At 35.8% G+C, this 27,052-nt stretch overlaps 1 protein-coding gene across 5 annotated transcripts in view; it reads left to right on the top strand.

Annotated features, from left to right (window-relative positions):
• The window catches only part of LOC150086086 (protein Hook homolog 3-like), a 211,839-nt gene that overhangs the window by 174,745 nt on the left and 10,042 nt on the right, over positions 1–27,052 (top strand). Inside the window, exon 23 of one of the 5 annotated variants that reach the window (XR_016546955.1) lies at positions 885–901. The exons of 3 other annotated variants lie outside the window; for them this stretch is intronic. Coding sequence is in view for 1 of the 2 variants with exons in the window: in XM_090373697.1 (XP_090229823.1) it covers positions 885–903 (19 nt within the window). In the remaining variant the exon portion in view is untranslated. Of the gene's footprint in view, positions 1–884; positions 949–27,052 lie in introns of those variants that run through there. One more of the 5 variants, XM_090373697.1, reaches the window with a different exon arrangement.

The raw sequence follows: 27,052 nt of genomic DNA, 5'->3' as shown, positions 1-27,052 counted from the left end.
TTTTTGTGCCATTAAAATTTAAATCTTTTTGAGTTTCTCAAACAGTGGAACAGGCCATTTTTGCTCTATCTCATTTACTTTTACTTTTTTTTTTTTTATTTAGCAAAAAAATGAAATTTGCAATGATAGTTTTTGTTCACCTATAGATGAGTTGGATAAATATTTTTGAAATATAAGTTTGTAGATTCAACACAGTTTTCATATGACTTAGCAGTGTTATATTTCATGGTGTCTTCAGATTCAAATGTAGTAAATAATAGTAATCCAATTTGAAAAGAATTTTGGCATGTGAATTTGAAGTCTTCATAGATTCCATTTGGTTTAAAAGTTGACTCCAGACTTTGCAGTATTTCCATTTTCAGCATATTCTCTAAAAACAGCAACACCATAAGAAATTATCACAAAAGAGATTTTGTATGTGAATTTAATTCTTTCTTGATAATTTCCAGTAATGAGGAGCATGCCTGCTTCTGTTTTGAATCTCTTTATATGTTTTGTTTGGCTTAAAAATTTATTCCATGAGCATTTACATTTTCAGTATACTCTTTAAAAAAAATTGTTACCCTCACCATCAATGCAAGAAAAGGAGATCTTAGGGCTAGAGGTAAAACTGTGTCTCTTTGAATTGAATGTGGAAAACAAAGGCATTGAGTTTTATTGTGGGTAATGTTTGAGTCTTTTTTGGCACTTGCCGAGTGACACATTTTTGTACTCATTTCTCATGGCATGTACATAATTCAATTGTTTTATGATTGTTATTGTGTAGCAGCAGTGTTTTTCTGCACTATATCTGGATAATGTGTATTTCAGTTTATGATGATTAGTTCTAATCCATTTTTATATATTAATTTTAATATAAGTATTATTTTACATTAATCTTTCAGTTATCACAAAATCAAATGATTTTTTTTAACGGAGCTCTCTTAAATGCAGCTCTGGGTGATAGAGGTGAGTTTTCATTTCAGTAAGATAATCTTTGAAAATGAATTATGCATTATCTCTCTCCCTCTGTCTTTCTGTTGAATTTTATAATTCTGTTTTGTGAAGATTGCTGATTAGAGGGGTAGGGGAGTTAGTCATTGAAAAGATATTAATTTTATTTTTTTTTTTTAACAGGGAACTCATTAGCCTATGTCTTTTTGTAGTTTGAGAGATTTAGTGGTATGAACTAAAATTCTTGTGCTACTTTGAAAGTTTTATTCAAGTAAATAAAGTAATTTGAGAAATTGTAAAGGTAGTACAGGAAGCACTTGGGAGTTCCTATAATACTATCAGTGAGAGTTGGAACTGTTGTAAAATTATGAGACCACAGAAAAATAAGAGAAATTAATGAAATGCTTCAATAATAATCAGACAATGCTAGAACTATTCAAATAATTATTCTAGAAAACTCTTGGAGAATGTGCTGCCATAATACATGAGATATATTAGGATAAATCTCATGTATATACCAATGCTAGAAATTAATAAATTTATGAATTTGAGTACTGGTTAAAACAATGAATGCTGACATAATGGGGACATCAGAAACAAGGTGTTGGCGCCTCCATGGGCAGGTGCAGCAGTGCGTAGCACACGCTCCTTGATCAGATCGGGGTTCGAGCCCGTGACCACCAAATATGGAGGATGCGGAAAGGTCAGGAAATGACCACCGCATATCCCCGGAGCAATATGGCCTTAGTTGCTAATGCTCCTAAAAACCAAATAACAACAACAAGGTGTTATTCTAATATAATGGATGAAAAATTTTAATAAACTAAGTGCAGCCATGTGAATAAAATACATACCTGGCAAAAGGGGTTATGCTTCTGGTCAGCAAGCATATAGATTCAAGAAGAACTTGCATAGTTCATATTGGGTATGAAACATCAGAATAGCATTGAATTCGTCCAGTGTGATATAAAGAGTGAAACAAAAAAAAAAAAAAAGGTTGGAGGGAACACATACAATTAAGGCATTAAATATGACAATCAGCTTTATACACAACTGGAGTGAGTAAGAAAAATCAGTGTGTCTTATTATGGAAGAATTTAACTATCTGAATGTAGACATTGACTTATGAATAGGACACATGTCTAATAGCAATCTGTTCTTGGACTAGTTAGAAGATTGCTTTCTGCAATTAGCTTCTTAGGGATGCCAGCAGGGGATCAGTATTTTTAACTTGGCAATTACTAAAGATTCAACTGTGGTTAAAGATTATCTTCAAGTTATGGAGCCATTAGCTAGTAGTGACCAGAATGCTTTGGTATGGGAAGTTTCCAGGAAATTTTTGTTATTAAAAGTAAAGGGCAGGGTTTTCATTTAATTAAAAGGGAGTATATTGGCTGTGGACATCATTTGAATTCAGTTCAGTGGGAGCAACTGAAATTTTTAAGGGATTGCATGTACAAAATATAAAATATTTCAGAAGATAATTCTGGATGTTTCACACAGTTTTTGTACCTTTAAAAAGATGTAGTTAAAGTGTAAACAGAAATGGATGACAAAAGATTGATAAAATTATATTTCTTAGTGTCCACAAACTATTGTACACAAATTATATTGAGCAAGGTCTCTTAAAGATGATGTGTACAAAATAGTTTCTAATCAGTTTACTTGGGGGTGAGGCAGGCTAAGATTGATTATCTTTCTTGGACCTCTTTGCCAACTCCTTTTGGCAAAGAGGTCCAAGAAAGGTAGTAAAGAATCCTTTGCATATGTGAATACTATGAGAAAAGAAATTTACCATATTGGCCCACTACTTGGGGGTATAGGGATCTTAGTTAAACTAACAGTTATACAGTAACAAATTAATATGTGATTAGTGAAAAAAGCTCTACAGGAGAACTATCAGGTTTAAAAGTAAAAAAAAAACATAAGAAGCTAATTATCTGTCTGGTTATGCTGAAAGAAGTCACTAAGAAGATAACCTTTATCAATAATAATGAATCCATCCTCGGAGTTGGGCAAAATTCTCAAAGATTGCAAATGTGACATCTCTCACGTACACAAAGAGGATTTCAAAAGTGATCTGGACATCCAGCTTCTGTGGTACGAAAAATGTAATCCACTATTAAGAATGCAGTAGAGGATCACTTGTTATATTACCATCAGGGCAATATTACTTTTAAGGCTGCATTGCTTATAATGCTATTATAAGAGAGTCATGACATGCTTTTAAGGAAAGGTCTTGTCTGACTAATCTGATAAGGTATTATGAGGTAGTCACAAAAGAACAGGATGCAAAATTTAATTTTGATGTAATTTAATTTCAATTTTGAAATGCTTCTGAGATGTTCTGTTGTGAATATCTTGTGCATAATTTGAAGAAGTGCAACATGTGGGTGGTTGCTACTGTGAATAAATAAGGTAGTGGTTATAAGTGAGCAGTGGCGCCCCGTAGCCAGGTGGGCAGGAGCAGCAATGCATAGCACACGCTTCTTGATTAGACCAGGGTTTGAGCCCATGACCACCAAATACGGAGGATGCGGAAAGGTTAGGGAACGACCACCACATATCCCCGGAGCAATATGGCCTTAGTTGCTAATGCTTCTAAAAACCAAATAAACAACAACAACAATAAGTGAGCAATGCTACAAATGGACCAGGGTTATTGAGTGGTATCTGTTAGGATTCTCTGTTATGATCCTTGTTGTTTCTGATTTTTATTAAAGATATTGACGATATCATAGTATTATAAGTTTTATGTCAAACATAAAATTGACATCGTATTGACGACAACATAGTATTATAAGTTTATATCAAAATTTTCTGTAGATATAAATGTATACAGGGTTAACAGTGAGAACCAGAGCATGTTGTAGCAGTATTTAAACGAATTATAGAACTAGTCTAAAAAGTAATAGTTAAGTTTTAATGGATATGCATAACAGTATATTAAATTATCAATTTGTGGTACCACACTCAACACTATTGAGATGAGAAGGACTTGCTGCAGGCTGTAATGCAACCTGATATGAAGTTCTCTCAACAATACAGTAATGTTGCTACATGAGATATACTGATTATAGGAATTTTTCTAGTTGATATATATAATATACACACACACACACATATATATATAAAAACTTATCCCACTGTACAAATGCTTAGAATATATCTTGTATACTGTCACTATCTTTCCTCGTTTCATGAATGACACTTGCTTGAAAGACAAAGGAAGGAAAGCAACAACAAGGCTGCTGAAGAAACCCAGCACATAGAAAAGTAGTGCAACTCGTGCAGCTTGCAATGAAACAGGACAGAATTTGGTATGGTGGTGTACCATAGAATAATGATGAAATGAGTAGACAGCAAGAAACTTCGGACAGGTATAAGGTACATTTATAGGAGTTGTATAAGGCTTGACGTAGCCCAGTGGTCAGGAGCGAGAGTGCATAGCACGTGTTCCTTGAGTGGACCGGGGTTCAAGCCCGTGACTACTAAATACGATAAATATTTGTATTGACGATTTATTGTAAACTCTACTGACTTGGTTGTCGTGCCGGAGTGTAAACAGAAAATTTATTTATTTATAAGAATTACCAAAAAGGTCACATTACAGAAGTTGACACAAGATAGTCGAAAATATGGTCACGTAAGGACAGTACGGGGTATGATCCTCTCCAATGACTAAACAGGCCTGACAGTGGTGAACCATCCTTGATATGTTATTATCTATAAGATTCTGTGGCAACAAATCCCATTCTTCCACCAGTGCAGACCTTAGCTCAGAAAGTGACCAAGCAGTTGGCTGTTGGCATGCAATATGATGCTCATGGGCTTCCAACACATTTTTGATCAGATTTAGTCTGGTGATTGTACTGGCCAATGCAGTCGTTGGATATCTTCAGTTTCAAGACATTCCTCTACCACTTGAGCTCTATGTGTAATGGTATTGTTGTGCATGAAAAGAAAATCTGGGCCAACCGCACCTCTAAAAAGTCACACATATGGTTTGAGAATCTTCTCAGTACCTCTGCGCAGTTACGGTCCCCCTATCAAAAAATGTGAAGAGGGTGTGGGTGTTGATTAGTATTATGCCCCACATGAAAATACCTCCTCCATCATGTGTCCCTTTCTCTGATGTTGCAGGGATGGTACCACATTCCTCGTTCTCTCCAGATTGAAATTGCATCAGAGTCTGTTTTTAGGCTAAAACAAGACTCATCAGTGAACAGAACTGTACCCCAATTGTCAGGGCTCCAAGTCGCATGTTAATGGCACTGGAGTCGACGAGCTCTGCGATGGTTTAGGGTTAATGGGACACAAACCACTGGCTTCCTTGTGTAGAGTCCACTTGAATTTGGCAACACTTTACAAGAAATATTCATGAAAAATATTTTGTTAATTTTGAGCAGTGTAGTTATGGATGAAAAGGAATATTTTTAGAATCTGCTTTATAAGCTAAGAAGTTGAGAAATTAGGTATCCATATGGAGATCTTATTGAGATATATATAGTGCCTTAAAAGGGTTGAACAAACTTAATGATAGAAAGCATTTTTGCTTTCCAGGATGATACAAACCAAGGGGACATTAGTTTCAAATTAAGGAAAGTTAATTGCAGAATGGGTGTTTAAAAAAAATAAATAAATAAAACACCTTTAGTCAAAAAGTAATCAACTTTTTGGAATAACTTTACTGCCTAGTCTTGTAGAATCAGACTTTTTGTAGATTTAAAGAGGGATTAGATAAATATTTGGAAGAAAGATAAAATATAAAACTTAAGTAGACATTTTATTTTTATTTATTAATTTATTTTTATTTATTTATTTATTTATTTTTTATTGATGGCAGATGGTACATAAACTTTGTTCCCTTTCATCGTTCTGCCATTTTAATACTAATACTGGGACTTCTCATCTTCAGCTTTACTATATTTGGCAGGTAATGTGTGTTAATTGTGTTTATAATGTGTGTGTTAATAATTAGTAGGAGTTGAAAACTTAATTTAATAATTGTATAAGAAGGAAGGTGACACAAGTCTGTTTAAGATGAGACAAATTAACCACTTGTATTTGAAGAAATCAAGTTACATATATACAAGTACTATAGCTATTCAGACTGGATTAGTTGGATACATGGATGTTTTGAAGACATACTAATCTTTTTATGAATATAGTAGCATAATGAATTTTAATTCCAACTTACCAATTAAATTGCATATTTTACAGATAGGAACAAATATAGCACTGCACAAACACTTACATAGAACTAATGTTTAATAATGAAATGCCCATTATTATTCAATGCAAATGATAGGCCTGATGTAGCTAAAAGTCAGGAGTGAGAGTGCAGTCACATGTTCTTTGAATAGACTGGGGTTCAAGCCTGCTTGACTGCTAAACATGAATAATGATTGTATTAGTTGTCTAAATAATTAATGCAACCTCTTATAACTTAGTAGTCATGCTGAAGCACAGTAGTGATATGTACAAAAAAGAACATTAGTTGAGCTGCATTGTGTAGAAATTACTGTTGCAGAGTAGAAATCAAGTCCTATTTATGATGCATGAAAGCAAAGTATTTTACATAATATAATAACTGCTGTTTCTTTTTGCTGTATGTTGGTTTCATTCTGTTACTTCAAGGAAGGTATTTGTTCTTATCCTGAGTGACAGTTAAACGGGACTGTGTTCACATGAAATACCAGAGGATGATATGCAAAAGCAAGCATTTTAATGTCCCTTAAATTGCCTGGTGAGCTCAGTAATAATTGATTAGTTGTCAGGTGAATTGTTGGGATGTTGCACTACCCTATTGCACTATTTTGGTTGATGAGGACTGGAGACTAGGGAGATATCATAAGAGTAAGAATAGAGATAAAGATGCTGTTTTCTTTATGGCATTATCCTGTAAAGTGAAGTCTTTGGGACGTTGCAAACAGTTGGTTATGAAAATTATGTTATTAAAGATTTACATCCATGTGGGGTTAATAACACTCTACAGTGTTAAGCACCTGATTTTGGATGGCTTTACAAGGAAAGTCTCTTAAGGAATGAAACTTTGTACATAAATGCTTTTGCTATAAAATATAAACTATTGGGGTACTTAATATACTGGACTTTAGTAAGTTTACATTTTCTGTGTGTTGTAGACCACTTTAAACTGTGGTCAACAATATGTAAAAGAAATGGCAGTTTGGTAAAATTTAAGGGGCATTGGGAAGAGTATTTTAAGAGGAGGTTTTATTTTTTGATTATACAGCAAAGACTTTCATTTCTTAGGTGCCTCTGTAGCCAGGTGGGAAGGAGCAGCAGTGCGTAGCACATGCTTCTTGATTAGACCGGGGTTCGAGCCTGTCACCACCAAATACGGAGGATGCAGAAAGGTCAGGGAATGACCACTGCATATCCCAGAGCAATATGGCCTTAGTTGCTAATGCTCCTAAAAAAAACAAACTTTCATTTCTTTGGCCTCTTACTAATGCTGCTATAATTTTATATAAGTACTTGTGCAGTGCTGGTTTTGCAGTTCAACTAGTAAATTTCAGTTAAAAATGTAATAGTACATTATATTATAATGTAATACTGTACTGGTGAAGATTATTAGTACCTTTGAAATATTTATCAAATTAATCCGTAAATCCAGTTTATCAAATTAATAGCTATACTATATACAGTAGAATCCTGGTTATCTGAAACAATTGGGATAGAGGGTATTTCAGAGTGGCGGATTTTTTTGCACAATCTATTCTAAATGTACTCTGTACTCTACATACAGTATCAATGGGAAGCAGGAAAAAATTAATGAGAGAAAAATTACAGTAATTTACATTTATTATTTATGAATTTTGCATTGTTATGTGCTTATGCAGCTTTAAAATAATTGGCAGTGTTTTTGTTTCATGAAAGATGGTCTACTTTTTCAGCTGTGAGATTCTCATTCAGTGCTTCTCATGTTGGTACATCTAGTAGTGAATGAAACTTTGTTAAATACCTCATTGGTTTTGGTTTGCAATGTATATATTCATCAAGACATCTCATTTTCAATTCCTCTCTGATTCAGATTATTGTTTAACTTTTTCCACAATGAGTTTTTTGAACATGCCTGGGCCCTGAGCAGTGAGATTTTTTGCTAGTAGGCTCTGTGGAGCGAGTCTCTTTTTAAATATGAAAACTTTGTATGTAAAATGCTTTTCAATATTAGTTTGTTTTTATTTTAACTTGGTTGCCCAATATTAGAATGAAATTATTTCAAAAATAAAATTTTAATCAGAAATTTTTAAAAAATCACAAAAAAAAATCATAATTTGAAAAAGTAAAAAAATCATGAAAAGCTTATCATTACTTCTTTTTTGATGTAATGCTGTCTTCCACCACTATTTATATATCATTTGATTAAATTTCTTTATTTCAGAGAATTTCAGCTTTGCAAGTCAAAATCAAATGACAGTGGCTGACAGGGATGCTCTCTTTCGATTTATAATATATTTTTGTGCTGTTATCTATTATAAATTGTGTACAATTATTTGAAAACACAAATAGGAGACGGCAGCACTTACAGAAAGATTTGTAATGTATTTCAAAGCATTATTTGAAATGGCATTTAATAATGGATATATATATATACATACTCCTTAGGGCCCACACATAAAAAATGTATATATACACACACATACTCTGGAAAAAGTTAATAGTAACACCATTTCCTTATCTGTCAAAAAGTAATAATCCTGGATTGTTACAAAAACAAATTGCACCTAATATCCAGTTCATGCTTTTTCTCTCATTTTGCGCATTTATGATAAAGTCCAAAGATTACACAGTTCATTGAGCTGCACAGAGAAAATCCCTGTTTATAGATTTCTTAATGAACAAGGTATCAAAAAGGCTAAGGAGCTGTCAGTGAAAAAAACAAAGCAGGCTGGGTAGATTATCCATGCCACTTCCATATAACAAAAACCGCCTTGTGTGATATGCTGAAAAAAAAAAAGTAATATTTCTACAAATTGACTATTATGTGAAGTTTTATTTGCAGTATTTTATGTAATGATGAACTAGTAGTGTTTTTTTTTTTTTTTTTTTCAGCTAAGTTTTTATGCCTCATATCAATATGGCTGGTATTATTCATTGGTTGTTTCTTGCAGTTATATGTTTGAGTGAAATTAGGTGAAAAAAAGTGAAAATTTTTTGGATAATCAAAATTTCAGATAACTGGATTTTTGTATATATTTTTTAATTTCTCCAGATATTAAAGTGGATAATTAGTCAACATCTTAAACAGGTTTGAGTCGTTTTCCTTCTTATGCAATTATCCTCCTACATGTCATTGATTGATGGCATTTAAAAGGCACATGTCCTTTTTTTTTTTTTTTTATAATTTTTGCCAGTGTATGAAACAATTAATAATTATTATTTTGAAGAATATGAATTTTGATTTAGTTTAATTTCATTTTGCCTCGAATTTTGCTAAAGTGCATTTTTTTAGAAACCCTCAGTATATTGCTGCTCATTGTTTATTAGTAAGGCATTCGGGACCTTTTTTTTAGAGATTATTTCTATAGTCAGAGTTTATACACACATTAAACAAGTTACAAAAAAAATTAAGCAGCTTTCTTCACAGTATTCAGGAGCTAAATGGATGCTTTTCATTATCCTTCTTCACTCTCTTGGCACTCATAAGCAACATAGGACTAGTGCCTGGTGTACACCTTGTTTTCAAAGGAACAAAATTTTCAAATAATGTGTGGTGACTTCAAAATTATAACTGCTCTTAGAGGTAGTCCTCCATGGCAGCATAGTTGATGCAATATATTGCTACCTCTCACTCATTTAGAGAAGTCTGAGTTAAATTCCTTTTGTCAACTGCGGGAATTTAACTCTGGCCTCTCTAAGTGAGTGGCAGATGGCAATGTCAAAAGGAATTCTGCAGCCATCTGGTTTTTTTCAGTCTGCACAAAGTACAAATTGACCTGTGAACACACTTCTACAGACAAATAAAACTATATCGTTATGAGCTATAAGCTCTGGTGCTGTTAAAATAATTTAATAGATAATAAAGCACTCAAACCTACAAATCTAAAAACCTACAGGTCTTCAAATACCATATTTCACCTATGCACCATGCTGCTCAAGGAATATCTAAAATAATAATTTGAATTTGAAATTTGCTCTTAGAGTTGCTGATACTCAAACCATTAGTGCCTATTTCCATTTATTTTTTTAAAAAACTTTTTCATTTATCCATAGTGATTTGCTCATCTGAATAAACAATATTGAGAGCTTCTTAAAAACATTAATTACCTGAGAAATTAAGGTCATAACTTCATTTCTGAAAGTAATCTGCAAATAATTTAATATTTTTATTATTAAAAATAACAATTTGTACCAAGAAACTTTTCTCCATTAAAAAATTAAAACCAGAACCAATTTTTTACTCCCACTGAGTACTTGGATCAAAAATTTGTTAGATTGAAAGTGTCGGCCAGAGATATAATGATCACCAACTCAATGCTACAAATGAAGTTTGAAGTTTGTGTACCTACTGCCAGCCCAAAATTCACTTTGGTTTTAATTTTATAATTTGGTAATGGGAAAGCATGTCTTATCCCAAATAATTCAGGTTTTTCTAGCAGAAATATTATAAAAAATTAAAAATAGCTTTAGGATTGAAATTAGTAATGCTAACTTCAGACATGATGGATATTTTTAAGCTTCCGTTTTATTTATTCTGATGATTGGCTATGGCTAAAAGAAACAGTACTAGTGTAGTAGATGGATGGATAGCAGAACTGAGGAATAAGATGGTAAAAGGCATTCTATTTGGTTTTTGAACCAAATAAAGAAAAATTGTCTGCATTTTTAGAAATTACTCAATGTAAATAGTGAAGTAGGTAAATGTATGTCTTAGTGGCATTGCCCATTTATTACAGTGTTTAGATTTTGAAAAATATACTTGTTGTAAAAGTTAGTAACTTTTAATGGAACTTAATATTAAGACATTCTGAACTTTTTATGATGGGAATAAAACTAAGCCATTCTGTCAGTCTAAAACTGTAAAACTAAGCCATTCTAGCTGGAATATATATATGAGAAAAAAATTGTAGTAGTAACTTAGAATATGCAGTTTTACGGATTATTGTGAAAGGCTAAAGCTAGGAATATTTCAAAATAAAATATGGTAAAAGTCCCAGTGTCTTGCTGCAGCATTGTGCTCATATAAAATGTCATATTTATATGAAATAAGTGCTATAGATTCATCGTGGGCATTGATAAAAGAGGTTTTGTAAGTGGTTTAGCCATTAATTGGGTTGATAGGAGTGAAGACAGTGAATGCACTGGTTCTATTATCTTGTGACAGTAGTCAAAGCTGATATCTCTGGTACGTCAGATACTTGAGGAACTGGTACGGTTTGGTTGCCTTTGAGATCCTCAAATAATTCTGATTAATGTGAATTGCATATCACAATTTATTGTGTAAGTTAAGAATCTGATCCCAGGCCACTTTAAGTGTTTTGCGTTTACCTTCAACTATTTCAGCTGTCTCACTAAGAGTATGAAACCATATCTCTTCATCTGTAGGATTCTTTCCTTTTTTTTTTTTTTTTTTTTTTGTACCTCAGTGTAACTCAAAATCCATGCAACTCAAATATCAGAAATTAAAATTTATCAACTCTTTTACTATCAGATTATTTGATACTGATGAATTGGGATTTTTTTTTTTTCCCCTTGAAATTTGACTTTGACATACACAAATTTTGAACAAAAGCATTGTTCAACTATAAACACACATTCAGACAGGAAATATTTAATGACAGCTTCATTGTGAACAGGCATGGATGAATTTGTGTAAGTACAACCTACCAACCACTGTTTTTACTGCAAAGGTATACAACATTGCCATTATTTGTTGTTTTTTAAGAATTGTGTATGGTTACCAGAATGAAAGAAATTTTGGGTTATGTGAATTTTGAGTTGCTCTGAGTGATCTAAAATCTTGATGGTTTCATAGCCTCATTTGAAAAAGAAACAAATTATTTCAATAAAATAAATATTTATGTTGTTTAAAGTATAAACATACAAAACAGATTGCTTGCTTGCTGGAAACCAGTGCAAATAGCCATAGGTATTTCCTATAGAGTTGTCAGCATGTGCTGGTTACCAAAACCGGACAAAAACATTTTATTTTTTTTTAAAATTTAGTTTAATTATTTTTGATTCTTTTTTATTAAAGTGCAGTGATTCCTGTGGTTTTTAATTGTTGTTTTATTTCTATTTACTTTGTGGATGCTCTGAAATAATGGTTTATTTATTTAATAGATTTAATATAATAATGGTTTATTTATTTAACAAAAAATATTTTATAAATATTTATTTAATAAATTTCATTTCTAATGTGTCTAACCTCTAATAAAATTACTATAACTTCTACATGCCTGACATAGCCGAGTGGTCAGGGGCAAAAGTGTAGTAGTATGTGCTCTTCCAGTGGACCGGGGTTCAAGCCCGTGACTGCTAAATGCGATTAACGTTTTGTATTTTGTAACTTTTCTAAGGCACTTGTGATATGCCTCCATGAGCAAAAATAGCTCACGGCAGCATAAGTCTGAATAATCCTGTTCACAATCAGAGGTCTGCTGAATGATTTCTTTCTGCAATGTGATCATTGGCACCAATTTTATTAGCTAATAAAATATGGCTATAGTGTAAGTTTCTCTTACAGTATAGCCATTTTCCTTATTCAGAATCCTTTTTAAAAGTTCTCAAAATTCTATATGAAATATTGTATAGTTCATTAATTGTCATTTGCCATGAAATTTGTTAGTTTTGTTTACTGTTGTCCAACCATGAATCCATTTCATGATAGTTCCTTTATTTTCTCTTGGACAGTCCTTGGTTCAAATTCCATCAGAGGTTAGCCAGTCTCAGTTGTAGGGAGTAGGGTTTCTCCAGCTTACAAAACATGCAAATCAATCAGTGAACATATGCTTGTACAGACAACACACTGAAGCAGTATGTTGTAAGGTGCTGATGTAAAACTAATAAGAGCATTCAACCCTAATTAGGTAGTACAGTGTACCCTTTCCTGCATTCTCTCTCTCTCTCTCTCTCTCTCTCTCTCTCTCTCTCTCTCTCTCTCTCTCTGTGTAGTTAGCATGATTGTCTTAGGCTTACTGACATGTTCCTGCCAACATTCTAAGAAAGAAGCCCTTAAAAATTTATCACATCATTTGATGGTTTATAAGTATGGCTCCTAGTATGGCTGAAATTGTACAGAACTGGTTTCTTGACTGTGAGAGTGAATTTAGCATACTGCATTGGTCTTCCCTGGTCACCAGATATCAATCCAAGTGAGCAGCACCTGTGGTGGTTGTTATAATTGGGTTTTAGGAGCATGGGCGACTAAGGCCATATTGCTCCGTGTTTATTGTCTTTAAATTGCACGTGTTTTGAGGTAGATTTTCTGTTTGCTGGACGAAAAACCTGAGTTTCCGGTAGGAAAAACCATGCTACCCATGCCTGAAACTGACTAACTCAGCCATGTTGTGAAAAAGGACCATAAAAATTACATCATCGACAGGACTGGAACTTAGATCTTTTCACCCCCACCCGGTGTGGGGAGGATGGCGGCTCTACCAACTGTGCTACCCACGAGGGCACACCTGTGGTACATAGGGGGACTAAGCTCCTTGGAGTAGATGTCTGCAGTCACCCAATTTGCAACAAATGTGGGAAAAAGTTATCAAAGACCAACATCCCAATGGCACCCTTCCTGCACCTCATTGGATCCATGTTGCAAAAAATCTGTGTTCTTCTGGTGACAGTCGTAATTAGATAGGTGTTCCTGATAAAGTGGCAGCTCAGTATAATACCAGATAAAATCTAATCTATCGTGTATGAAAAGCCGCCCACAGTTATAAAAAAAAATGGGGAACCCATTTTTTTTTTTTTTTATAACTGTGGGCGGCTTTTCTCCGGAGAAAGAATCACAAGATTAGTGTGGACCGTTCTGCGTTAAATATTAGCAAGATCGTTTTCTAGTTTGTTATTTTGCGCTTCGTAGATGAAAATACCTGAAGCAGTTACTAAGGAAAAATTTCTTACTGGATTGGTTAAATTAATCGTAATCTTGGGTGCTCACGGCGAAGTACTAAAAGTAAATTAATCACTACTTGGTTATGATTAATTTAAAAATTAATCGTAAATTAATTCGAAAAAGCATTTTTTGTAAACAATCCTCGACAAACGTGATCACGGTTGGCTGTTAGTATTTTACAGGGCAGTCTGATGGTTGTGGGGTTGAACTGTTAGTTCTTTGTTTTACGATGGATGCAATGTGCGACTTTTAAGGATTGGCACTACTTTTGATGATGCACTTTCAGTGCGGCCCCTAAAGTGCTGGAGCTTTGTTTGCTTTTTGATAGACTATACAGGGTGTCTCAAAAATATTGGTACAAACGTTTAGGGGAGGTAGGTAACATCTAAAGGAATGTGAATCGCATAGAAACCCATAACCGGAAACGTCACCGGTATACGGCGCTGTTCATCAGTTCGCGAGAGGGAAAATTTCTGGTTTACTCATTCAAGCAGTAGTCGCCGCACGAAGAGCATGCACCGGTATAAGAACTGTGAGCTCGCAGATATGCACCTAGTGTATGGATTAGCAGAGGGCCTACACAGTGTGCGCCCCCATGCGGCACAACATCGCTTCGCAATGTGTGGGCAGGTATGGTCGGTGACTGCTTAGTTGGCCCATACCTGTTACCATCCCGCATGAACTCCGCTAAATATCGGATCTTTCTTGAACAAGTTCTACCAGGGTTACTTGACGATGTTCCAGCAAACGTGAGACGCAACATTTGGTTTCAACATGACGGGCGCCTGCCCATTATGGAAGGTGTGTTCGTGACCATTTGAACAGGCGTTTTGGGCGTCGATGGATTGGCCGTGGTGGACCCATTGCCTGGCCCCCAACGCTCACCTGATTTATCGAGCCTTGATTTCTTTCTGTGGGGGCCCTCAAATCTATCGTGTATGAATCGCCTGTGGAGACGGAAATGGATCTCGTGGCGAGACTCGTCTGCGCTGCTGCTACTGTCAAAGAAACTCCAGGTGTGTTCGACCGTGTCCGCCAATCCATGCTGCGTCAGTGTCACGCATGCATCGCGTCTCATAGTGGAACCTTCGAGCATCTGTTGTAACATCATGAAATGCATCCATCTCGTACTTCATTGTTAATATTATGTCAAATAAATGTTCGCCACTAATTACTGTCTTGTGTCATTTCTGCTTCTTGTGCCTCTGCTACTACTTTCTCGTGACGTTTCCGGTTATGGGTTCCTATGCGATTCACATTCCTTTAGATGTTACCTACCTCCCCTAAACGTTTGTACCAATATTTTTGAGACACCCTGTATATATAAAGTGATGATAATAATAATAAAAAAAAACAGTGAGGGAGATAGAGCGAAGATAACTAATAAAATATGCATAATAAGAAATAAATAATAGTGAAGATAACTAATAAAATATGCATAATAAGAAATAAATAATAATGAAGATAACTAATAAAATATGCATAATAAGAAATAAATAATGACAAAATAAGGATGTTACCACACAACTTAGAAAAACACCTTCTCATTAAGTGTCAACGGCCGGGATTGCATGCAAAATAGCAACATGTGTCGTCATTTCTGATGTGAACAACAAGCCAAAAGGGTAAAAAGCATAAATAAAAATGAGAATAAAATTTTGTTACCAAAATACGTAAATGAAAATGAAAATTTGTAAACAATAAAAATTACAAGAAGTAAAAGGGCGATTTTATAAAATGGCTTGTGAACTTTATAGTTGATACTATAACTGACTGTCATTTGTAAAGTTCTCAAGCCATTTTCTAAAATCACACCCTTTTAATCCTTGTAATTTTTATTTTGTTTACAAAATTTTATTCTCATTTTTATTTCTGTTTCTTCTTTTTACCCTTTGGCATGTGGTTTACATCATAGATGAAGGCATGTCGCTATTTTGCTTGCAATCTTGGCTGTTGACACCTGACTAGAGGTCGGTTTTGTAAGTTGTGTGGGAACAGCTTTATTTTGTCAAATTTGTAATTATTTTATCAATTTTGTGATTATTTCTTATGAATAGTTTATTAGTTATTTTCACTTTCTATCTCCCTCACTTTCTTTTTTCTATTTTTATCGCTTTATTGTCCATGCTCTACTTAGGTTTAGAATTTGCTGCCTTTGACTGAACTAGACTACTTTCCCAATTTTCTGTCTTCTTATTTTCACTCTCCTACCTTCTTATTTCCACTATCTTGTTATTCTATTCAACATATACACTGCTCGACAAAATTAACAGAACATGTAGAAAACGTTGTGCAGCTTGCGATGAAACAGGACAAAGTTTGTGTATTGTACAAAATGGTGGTGTACCATAGAATAAAGATGAAATAAGGAGATGGCAAGTATAAAGGACATTTATAGGGGTTGTATAAGAATTATCAAAAAGGTCGCATTACAGAAGTCGATACAAGATGCTCCAAAATATGATCACATGACGTCAGTACGTCGTGTTACCCCTCTCCAACGGCTAACCAGGCCTGACAGCGTTGAACCATGTTCGATATGAGGGTGTCTATAAGATTCTGTGGTAACAGATCCCATTCTTCCACCAGCACAGACCTTACCTTAGCTCACGAAGTGACAGAGAAGTTGACTCTCAGCGTGCAGTGCGATGCTCAAAGGCGTCCAAGTGATAATCGTGCTGGCCACGGCAGTTTTCGGATATCTTCAGTTTCAAAACATTCCTCCACCATTTAGTTCTATGTGCAGTGGCGTTGTGAATGAAAAAATCTGGTCCAACCGCACCTTATTAAAGTCGCACATAAGGTTCGAGGATCTGTTCTCGGTACCTCTGCACAGTTACTCTGTCCCTAACACGATGGGGAGTACGGCCGTTGATTATTATTATTACGCCCCACACGAGAACACTGCCTCCACGGAAAGTAAGTGATTGGTCGCAACTTGTGTTTTTATAGGCATGAATGATTTGCTTCATGTGCGGCTCTAAGGTTGTAAATCGATTTCTATTGGATACGCCGAATTTGCTTGCCAGGATTTCTATTATATCAAATATTCATCTTCATCGACACTGTTCACAATGAAATATTCATGAAAAACGTTTTGTTCTGTTAATTTTGTCTAGCAGTGTATTTTGGGAATAATGAGGAACTTTTAGCTGTTTTTTTTTTTTTTTTATTCCATGGCCGAGAATTAGTATCGTTTGTATTTGAATGACCGAATGATGCATGGAAGCCACAATTTTGCTGTATCTGTCAAAAAAAGGGTATCTCAGGGGAACGTTGCATATTTTTTCATTCAGGAAGTTGGGTTTCTGTTCTACAAGATAAAAACATCCGGCAGAAAAGCAGCCCAACAACTGTAAATACACGTAGTTTACAGATACCATACGAGTACACCTCATGCTCATAGTTTACGCGCGAAATTTATATCAACTAATCAAGCAGAGAAACGCGTGCGAATTATGTTGAGTTACGTCATATTCAATGGGAAGAGAAAGAAAGACGGTGATTATACCACGGTTGGTATAATCACCGTCCTCTCCATACCGTTTGGAAAAGACCAAAGTTTGAATTCCGTCGCTGATGAGAGGAATTTTTATAGGTCTTTTTCACAACGTGGCTGAATTAGTTAGTCTCAAGCTAGTTGTATGGTTTTTTCTCCCGGAAACTCCGGTTTTTTGTCGAGCAAACAGAAAATCGACCTCGGCACCTACGCAATTTACAGACATACACGGAGCAACACGGGCTTAGTCGCCGATGCTACTAAAACCGTTCTCCCCCACACCGAGTGAAAAAGACTTGAGTTCCAGTCCCGTCAATGACGCGAGGAATTTTTATGACCCTTTTTCACAGCGTGGCTCAGTCAGTCGGTCTCAGGCGAGGCTAAACCATGGTTTTTTCCTTCGGCAAACAGCAAATCGACCACAGAACCCTACAACAAAGCAAATAAGATAAAGTGGAGGAGGAACGCTTTGCTGAAGAGAATAATAGATGAACACTTAACATAATAAATAGAACGCCAGCAACCATCATATTGTAGTCTCATAATGGAATGTATACACATCTCTTAATTCCGATTTATACTGGAGTCTGACTAATCCGACATGGCATTTGGAACAAGGGAACTTGCAGTGGTGGTGAAGTATTACCAGAACAAATTTTTGTCTTCGCATACGGAAGGTTGCAATCTGTAGGGATTGAATACCGGATGACACCCCTAGAATTATTTTTTTTATTTATTTTTGGAAGGAGACATTTATCAATGAGGTGCGGAGTTGGGGGGAGATTCCGGTGCCACCAGATAATTAACACTATTTATTGATGAGGTATTGCTTTATTTTTGTGTGAACCTGATTTTTTTTTGGTCTTTCACTGGATTGTATAATTATTTACTCTTAATGTAATTTGGAAATATATTCTTACGCTTTTATACTTTCCGTAATACTCCTTTTCCGAGATTGCCTTTTCTATGGCAGCAAGGCAACAAGCTTTGTTTGTTATTTGGTTTTTAGGAGCATTAGCAACTAAGGCCATATTGCTCCGGGGATATGCGGTGGTCATTCCCTGACCTTTCCGTATCCTCCGTATTTGGTAGTCACGGTCTAATCAAGAAGCGTGTGCTGCTCCTGCCCACCTGGCTACGGAGGCGCCGAAGGCAACAAGCGTTTGGTTTGCTGTCATGGAATGCCAGGAAAGTTCCATGACATTAGATAGGGTCAACTGTTTTGCAAAGTTCTATGCCATATGCTGTATTTGTATCGAAGCAAGGTATTCTTTGCTATCATGTCATGCCCGAGTAGCACAGTGGTTATAATCACCGTCCTTTGCACGGAAAAGGCCCGGGTTGGAATACTGTCACTGATGTGAGGAACATTTTTGGCTTTTTTCACTCCGTGGAGAGATTCGTTCTCAGGCGAGTACATCAAAGCGATTTTTTTTTTCTTTTTCTCTCGTGGAGACTTGGGTTTTTCGTTCAGCAAAGAAGGCAAACCGACCAGCGTACACACGCAACTTATACAGACACAATACATACGTGTAGATGAGGTTGTTCTCGTGTAACTGTAATATGATTTTTTTTTTTAATTCATTTTCCATTAGTGGTACTATCCTATGTTGGTGGTCGAGTAGCATTTATTTTGTAACTAATGTTCTCAATGACGAACGGTTTCCTAGTTCATCGACATCTTCCACCTGACCTCAATCTATTTGACTACACGTTTTTCCGCTGATAAACTAAGAATAGTTTATCAGGGAAGCATTCAAATTGGGGCCTGTGATGATAGCATTGCACAAAATCATTTTCTGACATTTTTCAGAAAATGCTATGAGCAACAATTAGCAAGACTGTGTTTCTAGAATACGAGGGTCACTTAAGTTCTGGTATCTGAAATCCATTTACAACTTCTTTGAAGTCGCCATCACTTGAAAATCGATGCCCACGCAGGCGTCTTCAGATTTCTGAAGAGGCCTATTGAGCACCTGCATCGTCATAGGAAATAATCACTGGGAGCCAGGTTTGAACTGTAAGGCGGGTTTTTCAACTGGAATCTGCAGACTCTCAGACCAGCAGTTTCGTTATGGTTGGACAAAGTACTAAGCACTATTATAGACAGAATATGAGATTAAATGAACATGACACCGTTTGCAGTATTGTGATAGATTATTAGCAGTAATAACATATTCTGCTTATATGTTCATTTATTCATAACAACAAATATCCCATTAAAACTGGTTACAAATTGCTGTGGCTAAAACAGCAACGCTGAGGAAATTATCACTATACGAAGAAAGACCTTTAAGTGACATTTTACCAAGATGTAATGGTATAGCAGTTATCGGAATGTGAATACTCGAACCATCCAAGCACTTGAAGAGAGTCCCTTGTCCGCCGTGCATATATCGATTTATTTTAAAATATTTTAACAATAAAGTTAATTTACAGAGAAAGGTCGATTTGTTTTGGTTTTTTAACGAAACCGTAGCAAATGTGAAAGCTTGTTGTTTTAGTAGTAGAATTTTAGGAGCATCATCCAATAAGACCATATTGCTCCATGTATATTGTCTGTAAATTGCTTGCGTTCTGAGGTTGATTTTCTGTTTCCTGGACGAAAAACCCGAGTTTCCAGGAGAAAAACCATACTACCCTCTCCTAAAACCGACCCATGAAAAAGGCCCATAAAATTTCCTCCTGTCATTGATGGGACTCGAACTCAGGTCTTTTCCAGCCAGTGTGGAGGATGGCGATCCTATAAACTGTGCTACCCACGAGGGCAGTGTTAACAGGGTCAAATAAATACAGTACTGTTTCTTGTATACTCTTTCTCTCTCCATGTCCAGCACAAAGGGTCTATAATTTTAGAAACTTCAGACAATGTTGAAGCGTTCTAATATTTGAATACAAATGCTACTGGATGCAAATATGTTTTTGAGTGTCTGTTTTTCCTGTTCTGTTCATAATTGCTTTCCCGACTGTAGCAATTATGAAAAGATTCTGCCAGCTCAATAAGCCGTTGTGTGGACTGGCAGGTACGACATATGAGAGAAGAGAGTGGTAATGAAAGCTGAAGAGGAAAGAGAGCAGCTCCTTACGAATACGATGAATTGGAATAGAAATTCAATATCAGACTTATTTAGCGTTACATTTAATGCTAACTGGAAAGCATATATTAAAAATGGAAAACGGAGTCTCATTTTACTAACACCAACGAAAAGAAGTTTGTCAAAGAATTGATCGATGTGTGTTTCAAAGAAAAGTGATTGATATGAAAGAAGAATCGCCGTCTCGATCTGATCTACAAAAATATTTAAGAGAATTTGTTTTTTATGTTTTGTCTTTCTAGTTCGAAGTTATTAGCTTCGCTTCCGACTTCACGAACACGAGATTAAATGTCTAGCCGCTGAAGAGAAATAAAAATGCATTTTAGAATAGCTCGCAAACGATATTGCACTTCAAGATTGCACAAGATTGTCCTTAGACTCTCCAAGAACCTTTGTAAACTACATAGCTATGTCTTTTAATTTAGTAATATATTAGTAAGGCCAAATGATTTAAAGAAGCGGACTTTTCACTACAGCAAAACGAATAATATAAAAGAATATTTTTATTGTTCCCATAAACGTCTAGTTTCACTTTAAACTTGATCAAATGTACTGCCTCCTCCACGTTGGGAAGAAACTTATTGCAGTGTTCGATAATCCGCTACCTATAGATGAACTTCGTGAGATTCAATCTTCTGTGATTTTGAATTTGTGTCCGCTGTTCTAGTCTCACCTATGAGAGAGAACAGACCTTCGTTATTAACTTTACTCAATCCTTTCAACGCCTTACACCTCACTCAGTTCCTCTTATGGTTGTCAAACTTTGCGCTCCATATCTAAGCCGTTCTTCATATGTGCATCGATTTGCATTCATCATTAATCTAGCCTCCATCCTTTAAACTCTCTCCGATACACACAAACTATAGACATAATAAACTGACGCCTCATAGCCTTAGTTGCTTTGGCGCATAACACACATACATTCTTCAGGTGTAGTCTCCACACATGAACACAATGTTCCGAATGCTAATCATCGTCTTGTATATGGACAATAGAATAATGTTTTTCTCCCTATAAATCATGCACAGGACACCTATGTACCTTCCTAACTGCCTGTTTATACTGCATGGAAAATTTCATATCAGGTTGGATCATGACACCCAAGTCTTTCGCCTTGAACCACTTTTAGGTCCTCCTCCTCTAGCTTATACGCCACTCCAGAATTTCTGGACAATTTCCATTGTCCAAACACAAAATCCTTACATTTTACAGGAGGCGGATCAGTTGTCGCGGGCTCGAACATCGTATAGGGAACTCATAAGTTGCAGAAAACTGGGTAGGCGGGCCTAGTGTGGTTGTTTGCCCAGAAGTCTGCTCAACGCCCCTTGTAGAGGTTAAGGCGAAACCTCTTACTATCAAAGATAACATCATATTACAAATAAGTAATACACTAACTGGCCAAAAAATTAGAAACTGTTTGCAGTTGGCGTTAACTGATAATTAAACGTACTGTATGCAAATGGAAGTTGGCATTGATAACAGATAAATACTGTGTGTTTTTTTTTTGGGGGGGGGCTTCATAGTCTGTCCATTCCTGGGGAAGTTGATCTTTCTAATTTTCAGAATGAAGTTATTGTTGGAGCACTTTTCGCAGGGGTCACAATTGCGAAATCCGAGGAAATCACTGGTGTTTTGAAAGCAACCATCTGAAAAGTATACAATGAGTGGAAGGAAAGGAGAATGCAGCTCTAAAAAGAAGAAATTGGTCAGAAAGTCAGTACTCCAAAATGAGACCGCAGGAATTTAAAGTGAACTGTGAGTAGAGGGTTCATTGTGTAGTAAATGGCTGAAAAATTCAGTTCAGCCAAAGAAAGACCCATTTTCAACCGAACTATATGGCGGCAGTTGTTAGAATATGCGATTTTCCTAGTTATATGCTTTCTGTAAAAGAAAAATCGAAAGATTCGACTGGGGTGGTGCTGCCAACGCGAAGATTGGACTGTAGAACAGTGAAAAAAGATCAAGCTGTCTACAAATCTCTATTTACACTTTTTTTTTTTTTTTTTTTTTTTTTTGCACAAAAGGAGGTGTGGCATTAGCCTCATGAAGCCATGCCTCCAGCCTATTTCGTGTCCACCATTCAAGTGGCTGGAGGTGGTATCATTGTATAGGATATGTTCTGACTGGTCTGCTCGTTCCATTACAAGGTCGTGTGAATATTTTTTAGCAGTGCTTCATTTTTACTCGGATTGCAATGGATTATTTCAAGACGATGATGCGACTGTTCACCGTGCAAAAATTGTATCTGAATGTTCCTGTGAATGTTCCTAAAATTTCCAACATCTACCCTGGTCGCCTAATTCGTCAGATCTGAATTCAGTTGCGAGTGTCTGAGATATATTGGAAAGGGCAGTTCGGATTCGCAGTTCTCTACCGACTATAATACACCAGCTGCAAATATCCGGATGGAAGAATAGTCAAATCTGGAGCTAGACTCTTTCAAATTCCTAATGGAATCCATGCCACGACGTGTACTGGTTGTAATTTGGGCAGAAGTTAGCTCTAATAGGTATTGAATAAAGGTTTCTAATTTTTTGGCCAGTGAGTGTATTAGTACAACATTGCGCAACTGATTATTATAACCTCACTATTACTGCCCTGTGTTAAGACTTTTGTCTTATTCTTAAAAGCTTTTGATTGTTACAGTCTATTATTAAAAAGAAAAGAAAAAAAAAGTGAATATATGTAAATGAGGCTGTAATGTGTGGGTACAGTAATTTTTCGGAATGGATAGGAAGCTTGATACTCTGAATTGCCAGAACATGTATTTTAAGTTGTCCTTAGTTTACTCTCTCTGTGAAAATCAATTTAAATAAAGTTGAAATGTAGGTCACGTCCAGTATCAAAACTGAAAGAAAAGCAGCTTTCATCCATCAGTGAAGATTGTCGAATACAGAACCTGATCTAAATATAGCTATTTGCACCATGAAATTGCTTTATTTTATGGCAAAGCTTTAAAAAATTAATAAAAAAAAACACATTCACGTCTCCATATTGAGCAGACTTCCCAATAACCAGGGATATATTAGTAATGTGAATGAAAAATATTGCAAAAATTTTATCAAATGTTAGTGACGTCATATTTCTTGCTGGATATCAGTAATATTAAGTTCTATCTTAATTTCTAATGTTTATTTTTTCTAATTTCTAATGTATTTTTTTTGGTATTTAATTTCTAATATTAACATCGTAATTTCTATCACAATTCTTGCTGGATAATGAGTAATATATTAGCAGTAATATCCCAAAAAAAATGGCCCAATGAGATGTTTTTCTTCTTTTCTTTCTTCTCAGAATATAAACAAATTCAGTTTTCATCAGAGTATCCATTAATATACGTTCAATCGGTTTATGCCCTCGTGGGTAGCACAATTGGTGTATTCATCCTCCTCCCCACACCAGATGGAAAAGACCCAAGTTCGAATCCTGTCACGGAAGCGAGGAATTTTTATGAGTCTTTTTCAATGTGGATGAGTTAGTGGGTCTCAGGCGAGGGTAGCATTGTTTTTCATCCAGCAAATCGACCAGAGAACACACGCAATTTACAGACATGTTATATACTGCGCAATATGCCCTAAGTTGCTGATGCGCCTAAAACTCTAAAACAGCAACAACAACCAACATCGCTTCATATTAACAAAGTTAATGTTTTACAAAGAATAGTTTCATACTGTACGGGTTTAGCCATTGTATTCTGAGATCTGAAACCAGAGAAAGAAGGCAAAATTGGGTCACTGACTAATAAATAGATAGCTACATATTCTCTGCTTTTAAGATATCTTGAATACTAAAAAATAAATGTAATGAAGAACTGATAGTCAGTATATGTGCTACGTTAGGTGTGTGTTAAGCGCTGAAGTGACTAAGGCTATGAGGCGTCTGTAATTGGGTTGGTCTTAGGTTGTTCGGTTGGTTTGTTGCCAGAGTTTATGGGAGAAAAAAACCAAACCGTGTAACCCTCACCTGAGACTGACTAACTCAGTCAGATTGAAAAAAAAAAAAAAAAAAAGCCCATAAAAATTCCTCGCGTCATTGACAAGATTCGAGATGAGTCCTTTTCCACGCAGTGTGCGAGGACGGTAACCCCTGAACACAAAAAATTATCCATGGAATACAGAAACAAAAACATTCATTTTTTACATGAACATGATAAATCCAAATACGACAGCAAAATAAGATTTTTAAGTTTCGGAACAGGGAGACTATAAACGTGCGCACACCGGAACTAAGTCATTTATAATCTAGTAGCCCTCGCAGTCAGCAACGTTATTATCCTTTCACAACGTGTAGAAAGGAACTAGATTCGAATCTCGACTAGAAGGACGGAACTTTTATTGGCTTTTTTCACACAGTCACAGCGTCAGTCAGGCGAATATGGCATGATTTTTCATCCAGCAAAACAGACAAACCATAGGATGAACAGGAACCGTACATTGACGCATCGTGGCCTTAGTTGCCGCGACCTAAAATTTAAAACTGAACGTGAAAACTTAAAGGTTGCTAAATTACTACCTGGTGTTTTGCTTTCACAGAAGGAGATGTCGAATTTTGGATTCAAACGTATCCTTGACCTCCAGGATGAAGATGTAGAGTCAACAACAAAAGTTTGTTTACTCTTACTTCTATGGAGTATTGGTGGATACAGAAACAGAGGAAACACTCTTCCTTTTACGGAATTTGAAAAGCTGGGTCAGAGTTGCCAGTGTGTTAAGAATGCTTGATGGGCATCACCAGACTTTTTGTTGGAGCATCAACGGAAGGCGTTGGCTAATCAGAGATAGCTTAGTTAATTATGTGGCTGCCCAGCTCTTGGAGGAGGGACTGGTACAAGAAGACCTGCTGGCGATTGGTCTAGGGAAAAACATTGAATGAAGGAAAATAGCTCCTACTGTTGCCACTAAGACACAGGTTGACAGCATCATCTTGACTAAGTTCGAACCTAATAGCTGGCACAGTAACATCAGTGTTTGTCTTTACCACATGAAGGTGTTGTGCGAGGATGGCTCCATGCAAATCGCCCTCTGGTATATTCCCTCACATCCAGCATTATAGGAGAAAGTTTCCGAATTCATTTTTCCTTCTGTATAGGGCAAATCAGGTAACGGTTTTGATATGGCAATTTAAGCATGTTCGATGTGTGTTAATATCTAAACCAACTAAGGCCACGAGGCGTCAGCATATTATGTAAATGGCGTGTAACCTGTGGTCGATTTGCCTGTTTGCTGGAAGAAAAACCCGAGTTTCCGAGAGAAAAAACCATGCAATCCTGACTGATAGCGACGAACTCAGTCGCCTTGTTAAAAAAAAAAAGCCCATAAAAATCCCTCGCATCATAGACAGGATTCGAAGCCGGTTTTTTCCCACCGGAGTTCGAATCCCGTGATTATATCAATTCGCTATCCGCGAGGAGCATCTTCGATGCCCACGTAAATGAGGTTTTTCTCATGGATGACATAGTTAAGAGAACTGAGATGTTTCTTTAAGGTTTGTACCATTCAAGAGACCCGTGACACTGGATACCATTTATGATTCTGTATGTAATATAATCTCTAATAATTAGTTGAATATAAGGACAGGACAGTGTTAGCGGAGTGGATTCATCGGAACCCTTAGAAAGCCCAGAAATTTTTCCAAAAATAGATTACTCGGCATGGATCGCACATGGCTCATCTAATTTTTTTTTTATTGTTCGTCTAACTGTCTTTAAAATCTGTCTTCTTTTCATATTGAACTCATATAATCCAATATGGGAAGAATTAATGACCTGGAAAGCATCCAGAACTTTGTTAAGTGTTTGGTGCTAAAAAAGTCAAAATCCTAGGGGACTGGTGCCAAGATTTTAATGATATTTCAGATAAACTGCAATTGCAAATTTTTCAACAAGTTAATTGTTAGTAAAGTTGACTCTAATGCACTACTTGCCTGATTAACTTTAACTGTCTTGGTTCATCGCTTAGAAAAGCCTTGCGTTCTCTAGTAATTATAAAAGAACAACACTACTCCTCACAGTTTTTGAAGTGTACGATGAGAACTCTGGCTATGTTTCACCATTTTTATCTCGAACATTAGTTTCAGCAAACAGTTAAAAACCTTTCCGGTCAACATTCTCAGTAGGCTGAGCTAAAGTTTCTTGTTTTCTTTTTTATAAAATTATTATACCTAAATCTTACTTATGCATTCCTGTTTATATGTATTTTGTGGGGTATTTTACAGTTGTTTTACCTTGGTTGTCTTATTTTAAGTTTCTCCCTGTTTTGTACTGTAGGAAGGAAAATTGTAATACAGTTGAATTTTACTTCAGTGTGTGAAATTTTAATATTATAAAACTTGATTACACCTCAGTTTGAGTAGTCTTTCAAGTAATTTGAAGTATATTTATTTATTGGACATTTATTATTCATTATTAATTGGCCATTATACACTGCTCCACAAAATTAA

The sequence above is a fragment of the Mastigoproctus giganteus genome, chromosome 5 (genome assembly GCF_048544385.1).
Source record: "Mastigoproctus giganteus isolate SK-2022 chromosome 5, ASM4854438v1, whole genome shotgun sequence".
NCBI lineage: Eukaryota > Metazoa > Arthropoda > Arachnida > Uropygi > Thelyphonidae > Mastigoproctus > Mastigoproctus giganteus.
This window is presented reverse-complemented; position numbering and strand designations above follow the sequence as displayed.